This window comes from Eurytemora carolleeae, unplaced genomic scaffold (genome assembly GCF_000591075.1).
Source record: "Eurytemora carolleeae unplaced genomic scaffold, Eaff_2.0 scaffold1282, whole genome shotgun sequence".
NCBI lineage: Eukaryota > Metazoa > Arthropoda > Copepoda > Calanoida > Temoridae > Eurytemora > Eurytemora carolleeae.
In genome coordinates this window covers 19,215-34,601 of record NW_019397174.1, presented here as the reverse complement: position 1 = coordinate 34,601, position 15,387 = coordinate 19,215, and the positions used below count along the sequence as shown (strand labels likewise).

The 15,387-nt window shown below is 33.7% G+C and overlaps 1 protein-coding gene across 1 annotated transcript; it reads right to left on the bottom strand.

Moving 5' to 3' along the window:
• Positions 1 to 608: 608 nt before the first annotated feature.
• On the bottom strand, positions 609 to 13,867 carry LOC111712519 (uncharacterized). Its single transcript, XM_023487155.1, has 11 exons — positions 13,771 to 13,867; positions 12,656 to 12,762; positions 8,002 to 8,055; positions 7,435 to 7,508; positions 6,374 to 6,458; positions 5,613 to 5,704; positions 4,931 to 4,990; positions 4,432 to 4,558; positions 3,015 to 3,085; positions 2,849 to 2,915; positions 609 to 801 (listed from the first exon to the last, which is right to left on the bottom strand). The coding sequence occupies exons 1-11, from the start codon at positions 13,850 to 13,852 to the stop codon at positions 733 to 735; spliced, it is 888 nt and encodes a 295-aa protein (XP_023342923.1). The 5' UTR covers positions 13,853 to 13,867; the 3' UTR covers positions 609 to 732.
• Positions 13,868 to 15,387: the final 1,520 nt, after the last annotated feature.

Sequence of the window (15,387 nt, the reverse complement as noted above, 5' to 3'; positions counted from 1 at the left end):
GGCAATTATACGCGAAGCGCAAACAAAATTGTTTTGTCCCCCCCCCCCTAGGAGCTCCCAAGGGGGGGTGGGGGGGGAAAAATTTGAACTGTAAATTCAAAACATTTGGCTTCTTGGATACATTAAAGGTACACATACAGTCCAATTACCTTACAAACAAACAAAACTAGCAGAAAAAAACAGCAAATTTTTTTTTTATGTTTTCACTCTTCAGTTTCAGATTTTAAAAGTGTAATAGCTCTGAGTTCTTAAAAGGTCTAGGGGGGGGGGGAATTTTCCCCTTTGCCCCTCCCCTGTGTACGCCCTTGAAAGTATACCGTTGTGATTCGGGCATTGCCATCTTCACATGGAGGGTCACTTTTAATTTCTTTTAAATTACATCTAATCAGGCCCAAATGAGTTCAGTAATTTTGACAAACAAACAAACAAACAAACACTAAAACCAAATGTTTATATAGATTCTCGAGCATATTATTATTCCCCTGCTAATAGCTAATGGAGCCATAAACTTTCATGACTAAAATAGATTGATTTTATAACTTTTCATTGGAACAATGGATAAGCTAGTTTCACGCTGTACTATAGTGTCAAAAACAATTATAAAAAAATTCTTTTTCAAAATTTATTTTACCATCATGATACGATCTTTTAGATACAAGTACATACCGTACATAATTCATACAGGACTGTACAGTACTGTACCCTGCTAATGTACAAACATAAAAGAACAAATTACTTGAAACTGATATTCTCCTTTCCTTCCAGAATACTTGGACCAGGCTTAGTCCTTGGCTCAAATCCCTAGAAAAATATATTGAGTGAGAACCAGGAAACTGAGGAATATGAAGACTACATTATAGCGATACTTTAGTTTATTGATGTTATCTTTAAGAAAATGGTTTAAGCTGTATAATATCTTATAGTTCCATAGTTCCAGATATAAAAAACGAGCTATTTTCATTTCAAAAATTCATTCCTTTAACCAAGAATTTTATTTTAACAGTCCTGATGTTATTTTGAAACTGTATAATATTTATTGTTGTAATTTTTATGGATCTAGTATTTGGGACTTGAGTTCCCAATGTGTTTCAAAATTGTATACAGCATGAAATACTGCTATTAGAATTCTTTTTAATTTACCTAGAGATACGCATAGGTACTTGATTGAAAGTATTTCACAATGTTTACATGTAAAAACTATGTAAGCTAGCAGATGTGTGTCTTTCTATGAGATTATTGAAGCAAGTTCTAAGCTTTGCATTAGATTTCTTTCTAATTTATGTAAAAATGACCTTAACACAGTTCTTGGCAGAAATTTTTTTTCTATTGCAAATGATTGTTCTGTAAATCCTTCGGATCTTAGTAAAATGTTAGTTAAGAAACAAATGAAATGTTTTGATGTCCCTTTGGACCATGCATGTAAAGTTCCGGTTTTACAAGAACTTTTAAATACAAGAATGAAGAATTTATATGTTGAAGGATTCGATGATTACGTAATAACTGAAATGATAAATATGTTATGTAATGAGTAATAATCAATGTCGTCTATTTGTGCATAATTTTGAATATTTTTTTTTTCTTTTGGAAACCTGTATATTCAAAAAATGTATTTAAACAAATTTAAAGGGAGTGTTCGCGAAAAATGAAAGGGGGTATAGGCTTAATGCGATAAAAAAGCGCTTTTGATCGCTACTAATCTTACTTCTATCTGTTGCGTCCATAAGGAGAAAATTGTTAGAAACGACTAATACCGAAGAACGTAGTGTCCATACAAATTCAGAAAGATGCAACATACGACTTAGACCGTAAAAAAATATATTTAATTTCAAACAAATCATTCAGATATTACAACCTATAGTCATCGATTATCTTTCGCCACATTTGTATATAGTGGATTTTTCATAATATGTTTTGATTTTATTTTTTTAAATAATATTCAGCTTACAACTTGCTTTAGAACATTCCTTGAAAATATGAAAATGTCGTCTTCATTACCAAAAATCCTCGAAACAGGAATAAATGTTTTTATAAGTTTAGTAACTCTCAGATCTAACAATTAAAACAACTATAATCAACTATATACAAATGTGGCAAAAGATAATCGATGACTATATGTTGTAATATCTGAATGATTTGTTTGAAATTAAATTGATTTTTTTACGGTCTAAGTCGTATGTTGCATTTTTCTGAATTTGTATGGACACTATGTTCTTGGGTATTAGTCGTTTTTAACAATTTTCTCCTTATAGACGCAACAGATAGAAGTAAGATTAGTAGCGATCAAAAGCGCTTTTTTATCGCATTAAGCCTATACCACCTTTCATTTTTCGCGAACACTCCCTTTAAACTACACAATTTATATATGTATTTATATCTTTGTGTGTGAATAAATCTTTGTAATATAATAATATCTAGTTCTCATTGTATACCAAAAAAAACATATAACCTATTATCAATACCATAATTTGTCCAAGTTTTGACTAATTGGTAAAAGTGGTGAGAGGAGGGTGGAGAGGAGGGGGGAGAGGAGGAGGGGGGGGGAGGTTGTCCGAGCATGAAACATTGTATAGAGATGACGTGGGAAAAAGTTTCTTTTTATGCTTACTGAATCCTGATTTGTTTTTCTCCAAAGTTCTGCAATTTATGCTTCATTGTTGACACTTTTGTGTACTAATTGCTTTCAATAAAATTGGCTCCATTAAGTGATTTATACAATTTAACTGCATTAAACAAATGTACATACAATATTTACATAATCATCCTATAAAGTCAACAGAAAACGAGAAACATTATTTCTAAACTCCATTATTTCTAAACATTATTTCTAAACTCAGTCACTTTAATTTACCTGGGTAGAACTAGGAATAAGTTTTGAAGTATTCTCAGCTCCGAACAATTCAGCAAATCGTTCTTGTCTAAATCACAGACTATTAAATGGTTTGTTCGCAAAATTTGAAATTAAAAAAGGTTGGGGTTTGAGATTTTGCTGAAACCAATAAAATGTGAAATCCTACCTCCGGAGTCCAATCCAGTGGTTTACATCCCATATGCTTGATAAGGGCTTTTTTGTGTTTGGGTCACAAACCTTAAAAATAAAATAAAACAAATTATAGAAACAAAATCTTTGCCAACGTTTCTAATTTCTTAATCTTGGCAACTTGACGGTGTAAACCTTTGATATTTTAAACATAAATTATTTGATATGTAACAGAATTCATAATTTTAAAAGGTCTACAAGATTGCAAGTAAAATCTAGTTTGTGGCCAAGACTCAATTCCTTTATATAACGTTTGGAGGTTAATATTCTGGAGTAAATGTGAACTCTAATCCAGTAGTTTGGAGGTTGATATTCTGGAGTAAATGTGAACTCTAATCCAGTAGTTTGGAGATTAATATTCTGGAGTAAATGTGAACTCTAATCCAGTAGTTTGGAGGTTAATATTCTGGAGTAAATGTGAACTCTAATCCAGTAGTTTGGAGGTTAATATTCTGGAATAAATGTGAACTCTAATCCAGTAGTTTGGAGGTTAATATTTTGAAGTAAATGTGAACTCTAATCCAGTAGTTTGGAGGTCAATATTCTGGAGTAAATGTGAACTCTAAACCAGAAGTTTGGAGGTCAATATTCTGGAGTGAATGTGAACTCTATCCAAGTAGTTTGGAGGTCAATATTCTGGAGTAAATGTGAACTCTATCCTAGTTGTTTGGAGGTCAATATTCTAGAGTAAATGTGAATTCTAATCCAAGTTTTTGACGGTCAATATTCTAATGTAAATGTGAACTCTAACCCAATAGTTTGGAGGTCAATATTCTAATTTAAAAGTGACCTCTAACCTGGTAGTTGGGAGGTCAATATTCTGGAGTAAATGTGAACTCTAACCCAGTAGTTTGGAGGTCAATATTCTAGTGTAAAAGCGACCTCTATCCTGGTGGTTTGGAGGTCAATATTCCAGAGTAAATTTGAACTCTAATACAGTAGTTTGGAGGTCAATATTCTAAAGTAAATGTGAATTCAACCCAGTAGATTGGAGGGCAATATTCTGGAGTAAATGTGAACTCTAACCCAGTTGTTTGGAGGTCAATATTCTGGAGTAAATGTGAATGCTAACTCAAGAGTTTGGAGGTCAATTTTCTTGAGTAAATGTGAACTCTACCTCAGTAGTTTGGAGGTCAATATTCTAAAGTAAATGTGAATTCTAACCCAGTTGTTTGGAGGTCAATATTCTAAAGTAAATGTGAACTCTAATCCAGTTGTTTGGAGGTCAATATTCTGGAGTAAATGTGACCTCTAACCCAGTAGTTTTGGGGTCAATATTCTAAAGTAAATGTAAACTCTAACCTAGTAGTTTGGAGGTCAATATTCTAAAGTAAATGTGAACTCTAACCCAGTTGTTTGGAGGTCAATATTCTAATGTAAAAGTGACCTCTCACCTGGTAGTTGGGAGGTCCGTGCTCTGGAGTAAAGGTGACCTCCATGTCCCCCTTTTTATCCGCCTCCATCCAGATTTTGTCCCACCATCGTTCATGTCCCTCCATATATCCAATCCATTCTTTAACCCTGCATCACATATGTCGTCTAGGGAATTTCTAATAAAAATGACCTAAAAGGAATTCAATCTTTGTCTCAAACTTAAATTTTCTAATCCCTATATCTTTGCAATTTGCTGGTGAAAAACCTTTAGTATTAAATTTTAAACTTAGATTATTTGATCAATCAGAATTGTTTGACAATGCCAAGGTCTAAGTATTTTGGTTGCAAAGGGAAATTATAATTTTACAAGTAAACAAGGAGTAGCTGTTAAATGAAAACTTCTTCTTGCTTCCATGTTTATGTTATCTTTGCTGTTTAAAAGCTTGTTACAAATCAAAATTGAAATTGAAAGTCGTCTTCATAGTATTGATATATACGACGACAGTTTATAGCTTTCACCTTGGATCTGGTACTTGGGGGCCATGATCATACCCAACTCTACAGTGGACATGTGTAAACCTTAAATAAAAAAGAAATACATTTTATCATTATGAAACACATATTAGATTTGAGGCCAAAAAGTGATTCATTCCCGATCATCCCTGAAGTGTAAAATTGCAGTTACCTGGTAGCTAGATCCTCTACAAGCTTGGTAAGATCAGGATTAGTTACCTGGTAGCAACATCCTCTACAACCTTGGTAAGATCAGGATCAGTTACCTGGTAGCTAGATCCTCTACAAGCTTGGTAAGATCAGGATCAGTTACCTGGTAGCTAGATCCTCTACAAGCTTGGTAAGATCAGGATCAGTTACCTGGTAGCTAGATCCTCTACAAGCTTGGCAAGATCAGGATTAGTTACCTGGTAGCAACATCCTTTACAGCCTTGGTAAGATCAGGATCAGTTACCTGGTAGCTAGATCCTCTACAGCTTGGTAAGATCAGGATCAGTTACCTGGCATCTAGATCCTCTACAACCTTGGTAAGATCAGGATCAGTTACCTGGTAGCTAGATCCTCTACAAGCTTGGTAAGATCAGGATTAGTTACCTGGTAGCAACATCCTCTACAAGCTTGGTAAGATCAGGATCAGTTACCTGGTAGCTAGATCCTCTACAACCTTGGTAAGATCAGGATCAGTTACCTGGTAGCTAGATCCTCTACAACCTTAGTAAGATCAGTATCATCAGTATTTGTCTCACACACATTAATCCAATGGGAGATATCACCAACCATCTAAATAGTTAAAGGGATTGTTTCTGTTTCTCAGAATTGACATAATAACCAAATTTTGGAATGAGATATTTTCATTTGGTCAAAAATATTACTAATATCCATAAAATTTTATTCTTTTGATAGAACAGCTTTCTACAAATCCTCTGGTGCAGAGTATAACATATTTAGCCTATTAGAAGAGACAAAGTTAGCTGCGCCTCAGTCTATGCTTACCTCTAAAGATGGACATTGGTTTTGTAAACAAGCAAAGGTTTCTTGAACGATGGTGTCATTCAGGAACAAATATACGAACTATAGGATCATTCAGAGAAATAAGAAAATATCGTTTTTAAAAAGGATTTTTTGGAATAAATTGTAAAAAAAACGATAATTTTTTCCTGAACGAACGATTATTTCTACAAAACTTTTGAAAAAACGATAGTTTTTACTGAACGTACAATTTTATTGAACGAACAATTTTACTGAAAGAACGTTTTTACTGAACGAACATTAACAAACGATCGTTCAGATTATTCAGTGAGAATATAAACAAAAAAGGTGGAAAATGAACGACAATTTTAAGAATGAACAAAATCATTTTTTTAATTTATTGAAAAAAAACAAACGAAACAGTTTGTTTACGAACAATGAGGGAAATGAAAAAAACAAAACGCGCCCATCTTTACTCACCTCTAGACCAGGGAATTTAGGAACAAAGCTTCTTGCAACCCACGGGGAGTACAGAAACCTCTTCCGATGAGTCTCATGCAGAACCCTGTTACAATTTTTTCAGATTAAAGGATCAGTTAGCGTGGTTTCAAGTGACCTTCCATGCAACCTTGGTAATGCCTGATTCGCAATGGTACCTTTAAAAGCTTTGTCCGATTAAGTATTGATTAGATATCAATGTTTATAGTTTTAAAAACTGGTTATTTTTAGTAGTGGTTTCTCTACAAAGTGACTTGTGCATTTCTACTGCAGGCTGGAAAACATGAATAACACTTTTAAACTTAGAAATAAAGACAATTTCTTCCATATTATTGATCAGATAAAGGTTTCAAGCAGTTTCAAGGGTACCATAATGTATTGTAAAAGTCCACATTGTTCGTGGGGTGGGGTGTGTGACACCAGTTCTCGTTAGCTAACTGAAATTAAGCACACTTGTCCACAGCCAGTAACTGGATTGGTGTCCAGACTGGTGTTCACGGGTTCGATTGCCGTACTTCACACAAACCTATGGTTTCTAAAACATCTGAAGCCGACATCTGGTTAAGCAGTTATGACCACCTGACGGATATAGGAGGACAGAGGGGCGGCTGTCAACAACATTCGCAGCGAAAGGGTGCGTGTTTTTTACTCAACAAGAAAGAAGCTTTAAGTGAATTAATCCAAGTGAATGGTGATGAAAAGAGGAAAGGTGGACAAGCAGGGAGAGTCTTTGGTTGCCAGCTTCAAGTACAACCCCTGGTAGATCAATATAAACCCAAACAACACCAACCTTTCGCAATAGAAAAATTCCGAGATTTGATCGTAACAACCCGATCATGTTCTGGGGACAAAAAAATCTCTTTAAAAAAAGATCCTTTAAGATTAACGGCTTGTATAGAAAGAAGCACTTTCTTTAAATGTGTCAACGTAAAATCTTTAAATGAGTCAATGAGTTTATGGAAAAAATGTAGAGTGGAAAAGTAAAAAAATGTCAAATTTAATTAATTTACAAAATCTAAAGAGTCCTGGAAAATGTTAAATACCTGTATCCCTTTTCTTCCTGCCAGTCCAGGGCCTTTGAAAAGAATTCAGCTGCCATTTCTTCAGTAAAATAATCCTGACAGAATAAGATTTAAATGTTTAATTTACAAAAGTAATCTAAAGAAATATCTTTTAAAGAAAAAGGACAGATTTTGGTAAGAAAATGATGTGGACAAGTTTTTGTTATTGTGCAAAATTTGTTCTTTCCTGACCCCGCAAGTCAAAATTTGTATGCTATTTTTTTGCAAATTCAGGATTTAAAGCAATTATGCAAATTGCGCGAAAAATTGGGTTTTGCAATTTTCGTTAAATTTTCCACAAATTGCAACTATTTTACAATCAAAAAACTCGCGCAATTTGCAAACACAAATTTTGAACAAATATCTTTTCAAATTCTTTAAAAAGTTGAAAAATTAAGATAAACAATTAATGTTAATTAAAATTAACACAAAATTCTGGTGAGGGCAACAATGCTTGCTCAAATTTATTGTCGCGATTGAGCTGGTTTATAACAAAATCATTTTAGACCAAATTCCTAGTACCCGGTTTAAACAGTACATTTTTCATACCTTTAAAGAATGAGAATTTACGAGAGTTGGTCCAAATTCCTGGGCTGCTTCAACCTAAAATATGTTTAAAATGGAATACATTCATGAAAAATCAAGATTTAAAGCATATCCTATAATTCCCTTAAATCGACACAAACATTCCTAGCTGAATCTTTAGGGTGGTTTACTGTGTAGTGCGCATATACTTCATAAAACTAAAGACATGAGTAATGCATTAGTCCACTAATGAAAATTATTTTTTGTTTTGTATGGATTTTAGACATAAAAAAGTGATGAAATAATTCTAAAAATTTGTTTAAGCATTGAACAAAAAATTGAAGTTTTTTTAGAATTGTGAACAATCCAAAAATTGTTGTGAACGTTCCAAAAATATTTTTAAATTTTTAAAATTCAATTTTATAATTTTGACAAACTATAAAAGTGACTTATTAAAATTTATGATTGATCTAAAAACAACAAATTCTTTCGATTTCTTGTCAACTTGCAGATTCATAATTTAAGAAAAATTATTAGTTAAACTTTCTTAAAATTGATTATGGTTTCAAACTAACAAATTTTTTAGTTGAAAAGTTTTTGATTATCCAGTTTCATTATTAACCATCATGATTAAACATATTTTATACAAAGTTGCATTTTGTATAAGTTTTTATATTCTTACCAATTTCCCCTCATAAGGAAATTAGTAAAGTAAAAGTACCCTACTGGGACTTAATTAACTTTTAAAAGGATTATATTTATATAGTTCCATAAAGCATAATAGTATGTAAATCATTTCAACTTTTATACAGAGTGTCACAGTAAGCATAACAAATCTTTGATGCTTATAACTGCAGATAATATTAAAATTATCAAGATATCCTGTATCTCTGCCATGAAAAAGATAAAAAGAATGTACACCAATTTATAGAAAGCTTATAAAGACAATCTTTAGAGCATCTTTTGGTAAGCATAACATGTCATATTTACAGAACCCTTATTTAAATAAATGGTTACTGAAAAATATGAAAAAAATCAATATAAAAATCAGGAAATTTGTTTAACCAACGAGCCCGTCTGTAGGTAAAAATGCATGACATTTTCAGACTGGCATTTATAAACATTTCCAAAAAAAAATTAATGAAATTTTTTTTTCTATGGGGGGGGGGGTTATCGTTACCCATTTGAATGTTCATTTTAGAAATCATTTTTCTTGAAAACAGAACAACTGATTATTAAAACGATCATTTGTTTTTCAAAAGAACAAAATAGGGGATATTCTTTTTTGTTAACTATTTTTAGTTAAAAAAAGAAGAAAAAAAACCCATTTTTTTCGTTTGTTTTAAAGCCCCAGTCAAAATAAAGTTGGTATCCTGCTCATTTAAAAATTATTTAAACTAACTCTCTAGTCTCTACTCTATTTCTGAGATTGATCTTGCATTCTGAGCTCTGATATATCAGACATACCTAAAACCATAGTACTAATGCAAGGAAAGTTATTTTAGAGGTGTATGCATTTTTTGTACTGCAGTGTACTGTCTTTGGGCGGAAAAGTAAACACAAGACGGATGTCGAAGCCTCACATGGAATCCATTTTCACAAAAATAATCAATGAAATATTCTGGTCTTAGGAAACTATCATGTGAATTTTTAAAATCATCAAAATCAAATGTTTTTATCCTCCTCGGATACTAGACGAACACTGATGCATCTATTCTTGTTTACAAATTCCGCCCAGAGAGAACTGGTTTCAAAATGTACGCAGAGTATACGGGACCGCAATTAACTTTCCTTGCATTATAACCTTGCCTAAAACTAAATCAATTTTAAGAGAGAGTAGCCTGAAGTTCTTTGTATTCGACCTACCTCTCCCTCCCTCTGGAATAGAGTAAATGTATTTAGAAGACATGAAATAACAATAAAAAACAATTAAATAAATAACATTTAATTTGAAGTAAATATGTCTGAAAACTAATTGATTTTACAATACATGTACATTGCAACGTTGAAGAGCTCACCATCTGCCATTCCATTTTTCATCAATAATTCTTTCCAGAATGACCTTCTTATAGAATCCTTCAGTTCAGGCATTGAATAAACTTTCTCAGGATCCAATGATCTAGCATCCCTAGGATCATTATGATACCAAGAGATCAAAGCTAAATCAAGTGCTCGACCATTTCGTGGTATCTCTGGTGTTGTGTTTCATCCAGTCTTTCAAATCCTTGTAAATGTATTTGAGATGTTTAACAAATAACAATTCCATTACTATACTCATCAACCAGACATGGACATATGCTTGCCTTGTCTACTTGTCTTGCTTTGATATCCTTGTACATAGGTGAAGCTTTCGTCCACATTTCAATCATATGAAGCTGATGGGATAATTTCTCTAAGGTAGACATGCCGACTGCTTGGAAAGTTTCTGGTTCATCATTGTTAGAGAGAACAAAGTCAAATGCAGCCAAACCAGGAAACTTGAATGGAGAATTACCAGAAGGAGCAGAGGCAAGAACAGGCTTTTCACCTTCTCCACAACGAACATTAGCTGTAGGTATTGTGTTCTCAATGGTAAAGTCTGGATCAAAGAAAAATTGAACATCTTCTAAAGTAATGCTGTGAATAGAGTGCCCTACTGAGTTTACATCCATGATCGTTCACGATCGTTAACAAAGTGAGGAGGAGAGAGGAAACCAACCTGAAGGGTTGACTGGGCTCAGTTTTCCTCGTTGGTTTTCCTGGATCAGAAACAGTTATAGTTTCCTATGTTTGTTAGGCCCCAACGAGTTCTGAGCATCCCTTTCCCCCATGGGAAGACAAAAAATCTCTTCCAACCTTGGCTGAAAGTGTGAATAGTTTGTTTATCCCTTTTCTTTGAATGTCTTGAAAATATGCCAATATCTTTTTTCTTTAAACAATTTGACGTTTTAAGAATCAAATAAACATTAACAGGCAAATTGTTTACAAAACTAGGCTTTTCGGGCGATTTTAATTGTGGCTTTATCTGTGAGCATCTTCTCTTAGTACAGTCTGTAGCAAAAAAAAATACAAAAATTGCGGATTTAATAATATTTTTCCGCGCATTTTCAAAATTTTACAAAAATAAAAAACATAAATTTTTGAAATTTTGATAATTTATAATAAACCTTCCCTGGAGTCACGGGAGGTCCAACAAAAAATTTGGACCCGATCGGTTCAGCCGTTTTGAAGTTTTTTGGATACAAACAAACAAACAAACACCCACACACCCAGACAGACAGATATATAGATTTTAAAAGATCTCCAAAACAAAATGTTGTTATTTTTAATCTTTTGCTAATCAATTTACTTTTACAATAGTTCTTTTCGGGAAAATTATATGCATATTTTAATTAAATATATTTTTTTTGTGTATTTTATTAAATATATACCTAAATAATTTTTCAAAATGTCATGTGTGAATTTTTATCTGTTAAGGGTGCTATCGCACTTTGCCTAGTAGAGATGTCAACGTTTTGATTTTTCTAGATTTTAGCTTTCGTTAAGATAGTGTTCATCAAAAGTATTAACGTTTGAAACGTTACGTTGAACATTATGAAATTTTATGGCATAGAGTAACGTTACGAAGTGAATTTTCTACACTTGAATACCTTATACAACGTTAAGCTTTAGTAAATGTTAGTGAAAAAACAGTAAGCTCCGTTACGCTTTTGCATTTCCNCGTTGGGGGTATGTTCCTCTAACGTTAACGTTTAACGTTAACGTTAGGTATGAGCTCCTATAACATTAACGTTTAACGTTCACGTTATATAGAATATATCCAAACGTTACACATTATTGTAACGTAACGTACAAAAACGTACATTTTACGTTACGTTACACTATCGTTGACATCTCTATTGCCTAGGCCTTGCCTAAAACAATTAAACTTTCTATTTCAATGTAATGTGTTTAAAAAATGTCGAAAAGGGTAAAGTTTTTTTGTTTCATAATATCATAGTCATGAATTTTTCCCATATCATCCGGAATTCCACTTTGTTGGACAATTTTCCGAATCATTCCATTTCTAAATGTATTTTTTTCACGGAAAAATGGAAACCTAGTTCTAGTTCGATAGGAGAACAACAGGTTTTTCATAAGCACACTTAAAGTTTTTAAATCTGCACTTGACATTAAGGCCACGGAAGGAAGGTTTCATAAAATGGGTTTCGGTATCAGGCTGTGTAAATAAAGTGTTATAGGTTATTTCCCGAAAGCATTTTCCCAAGGACGACTTCCCAAATGTGCAAATTTTCAAGCTGCAACTTCCCAAAGGTTATGTTAGATCAAGATATAAAAAGAAGGGAAAGAAAAAAAAATTAAATAAAGTTTAAACATTTCATGTTGTAGGGGACTGTCAAAATAACAAAATTAATTCACAAATTACCAAATTTTCCGTTTTACGGAATCTAACCAAGAATTTTATTTTACATTTTTTTAGAAACTTTTTATTTTTTATTAGGAAATTGAAAGCAACTCATCCCTAACCACAAGCGAGAAAAATTGTAGAAAACGCGTTGGGTTAACTCCATACTGGGCATACAGCCAGACCAGACTCGTATACTTGTACTGGTTTGGATCATGCAACCATAATAACGGGTGCTTTATCCTATTGCTTGGGAAAAACAAAGCGGTACATGATTTATATAATTTTTTTAACCTGCTCCTTGAAGACTGTAAGATGAGTATTAACAAGAAGTTCTTTGTTAGATTCTCCTGGAGCTGATGGCTCTGTAAACCCAGGGTAGGGTCCACCAAATGCACCTCCTGTAAGATAAACAATATAAGATGAGTATTAACAAGAAGTTCTTTGTGTTAGATTCTCCTGGAGCTGATGGTTCTGTAAACCCAGGGTAGGGTTCACCAAATGCACCTCCTGTAAGATAAACAATATAAGATGAGTATTAACAAGAAGTTCTTTGTTAGATTCTCCTGGAGCTGATGGTTCTGTAAACCCAGGGTATGGTCCACCAAATGCACCTCCTGTAAGATAAACAATATAAGATGAGTATTAACAAGAAGTTCTTTGTTAGATTCTCCTGAAGCTGATGGTTCTGTAAACCCAGGGTAGGGTCCACCAAATGCACCTCCTGTAAGATAAACAATATAAGATAAGTATTAACAAGAAGTTCTTTGTTAGATTCTCCTGCAGCTGATGGTTCTGTAAACCCAGGGTAGGGTCCACCAAATGCACCTCCTGTAAGGTAAACAATATAAGATGAGTATTTACAAGAAGTTCTTTGTTAGATTCTCCTGCAGCTGATGGTTCTGTAAACCCAGGGTAGGGTCCACCAAATGCACCTCCTGTAAGATAAACAATATAAGATGAGTATTAACAAGAAGTTCTTTGTTAGATTCTCCTGCAGCTGATGGCTCTGTAAACCCAGGGTAGGGTCCACCAAATGCTCGTTTAGTCCGCTAAATTTTAGCACTCTGTGGTAATGAATCGGTGTACCAATTAGCCTTATGCAAGGCCCTCAACTTGTAATGGTCCCTATTTCATTACCCAATAATCAGGGTTTGATGGAGCAGTGATTAGTTTGTTTGATCCATAATCCAAGGATTCATGGTTCAAGCCCCGTCAACTGCTAAAATCAAAATCTGAGAAAAATTCAACCATACTATATAATGAGTTCTAATAGGACGAAACACTGTGTCTATGGATAATATATATATATATTTGTGAACCATATCCCATAAACTACCCTGTTGTAAAAGTCGTCTTTGACAAACTACATATATATATATATATACTTTATGCATATCAAGTTTTACCTGTTCCTGGACATACAGCTCCATCTGTAAATATCATGAAGATCACCTTCAAGTTTACTTGTTCCTGGACATACAGCTCCATCTGTAAATATCCTGAAGATCACCTTCAAGTTTACCTGTTCCTGGACACACAGCTCCATCTGTAAATATCATGAAGATCACCTTCAAGTTTACCTGTTCCTGGACATACAGCTTAAGCTGTAAATATCATGAAGATCACCTTCAAGTTTACCTGTTCCTGGACATACAGCTCCATCTGTAAATATCATGAAGATCACCTTCAAGTTTACCTGTTCCTGGACATACAGCTTAAGCTGTAAATATCATGAAGATCACCTTCAAGTTTACCTGTTCCTGGACATACAGCTCCATCTGTAAATATCATGAAGATCACCTTCAAGTTATTCTTCTCCAACGCTTCTTTAAACCTAAAGACAAACATAGCTAGGTTCTGACTGCTTAAGTTATAAGAGATACGGGTATCATGGAAAATCGGGCATTTCCATGTTTGCATTGAGGGTCACTTGATATTACACTTACTGTCCCTTTAACACTTATTGGAAAATATGTGATTGTAATAAATATCGGGTCACATGATATTTTGTAAACTTGCAGTACATTGTACATTATTAATATATCTATGTTTGTAAACTTCTCTGTAAAAACCATGTTGATCGTGTCGTGTTTGAGACATTGATTGATTGTAGCCGAGTGGATCATGTTCTGTCTGTTTGATATTCATAGCAAACGGATTGTACCTGGACTGATAAATATGGAGGCATTAACTTCATGATTACTTTTTAGAATATAATGAAAATGAAAAAGCAAGAATTAAAAATGGCAAAACAGTTTCATTACAGCGCTATATTTGCATAATTTAGAAGCCCGTGAAAAATTAGATATATAAACGTCCTGAATTTGCATTGCACCTTAGATATACTAAAAATATCAGTATCTCANCCACCCTCCTATAACTGCAACCTATATCTAATTATAATAAAATTATGTATCACATGTATTCTTTTTTAACTCAATTTGCGGTCATTGTTTAACAGATTTTAGTTGATAATATATTTAGCCAAGCTTTTAATCTAGCAGTGTAAAGTTTTCCTATTTCAAAACAGAATCATAAAGTTTGCTGTCACAACGTATTTATTTTACCTTTTAACTTCCGTTTAATTAAATATGTATTGTTAAAGCAAAATTACTAAGTTTATTTAGTCATTTTTTTACCTCGCAGTTCCAATCTGCAGAGCAAACTTGAATGGGACTTCGACACCGTCATAGCCTAGTCGAGCTATTTCAGCCAGTCCTGTATAGGGTTCAAATTAGATCAATGGGACCTCGACACCGTCATAGCCTAGTCGAGCTATTTCAGCCAGTCCTGTATAGGGTTAAATTAGATCAATGGGACCTCGACACCGTCATAGCCTAGTCGAGCTATTTCAGCCAGTCCTGTATAGGGTTAAGATTAGATCAATGGGACCTCGACACCGTCATAGCCTAGTCGAGCTATTTCAGCTAGTCCTGTATAGGGTTAAATTAGATCAATTGGACCTCGACACCGTCATAGCCTAGTTAAGCTATTTCATCCAGTCCTGTATAGGGTTAAAATTA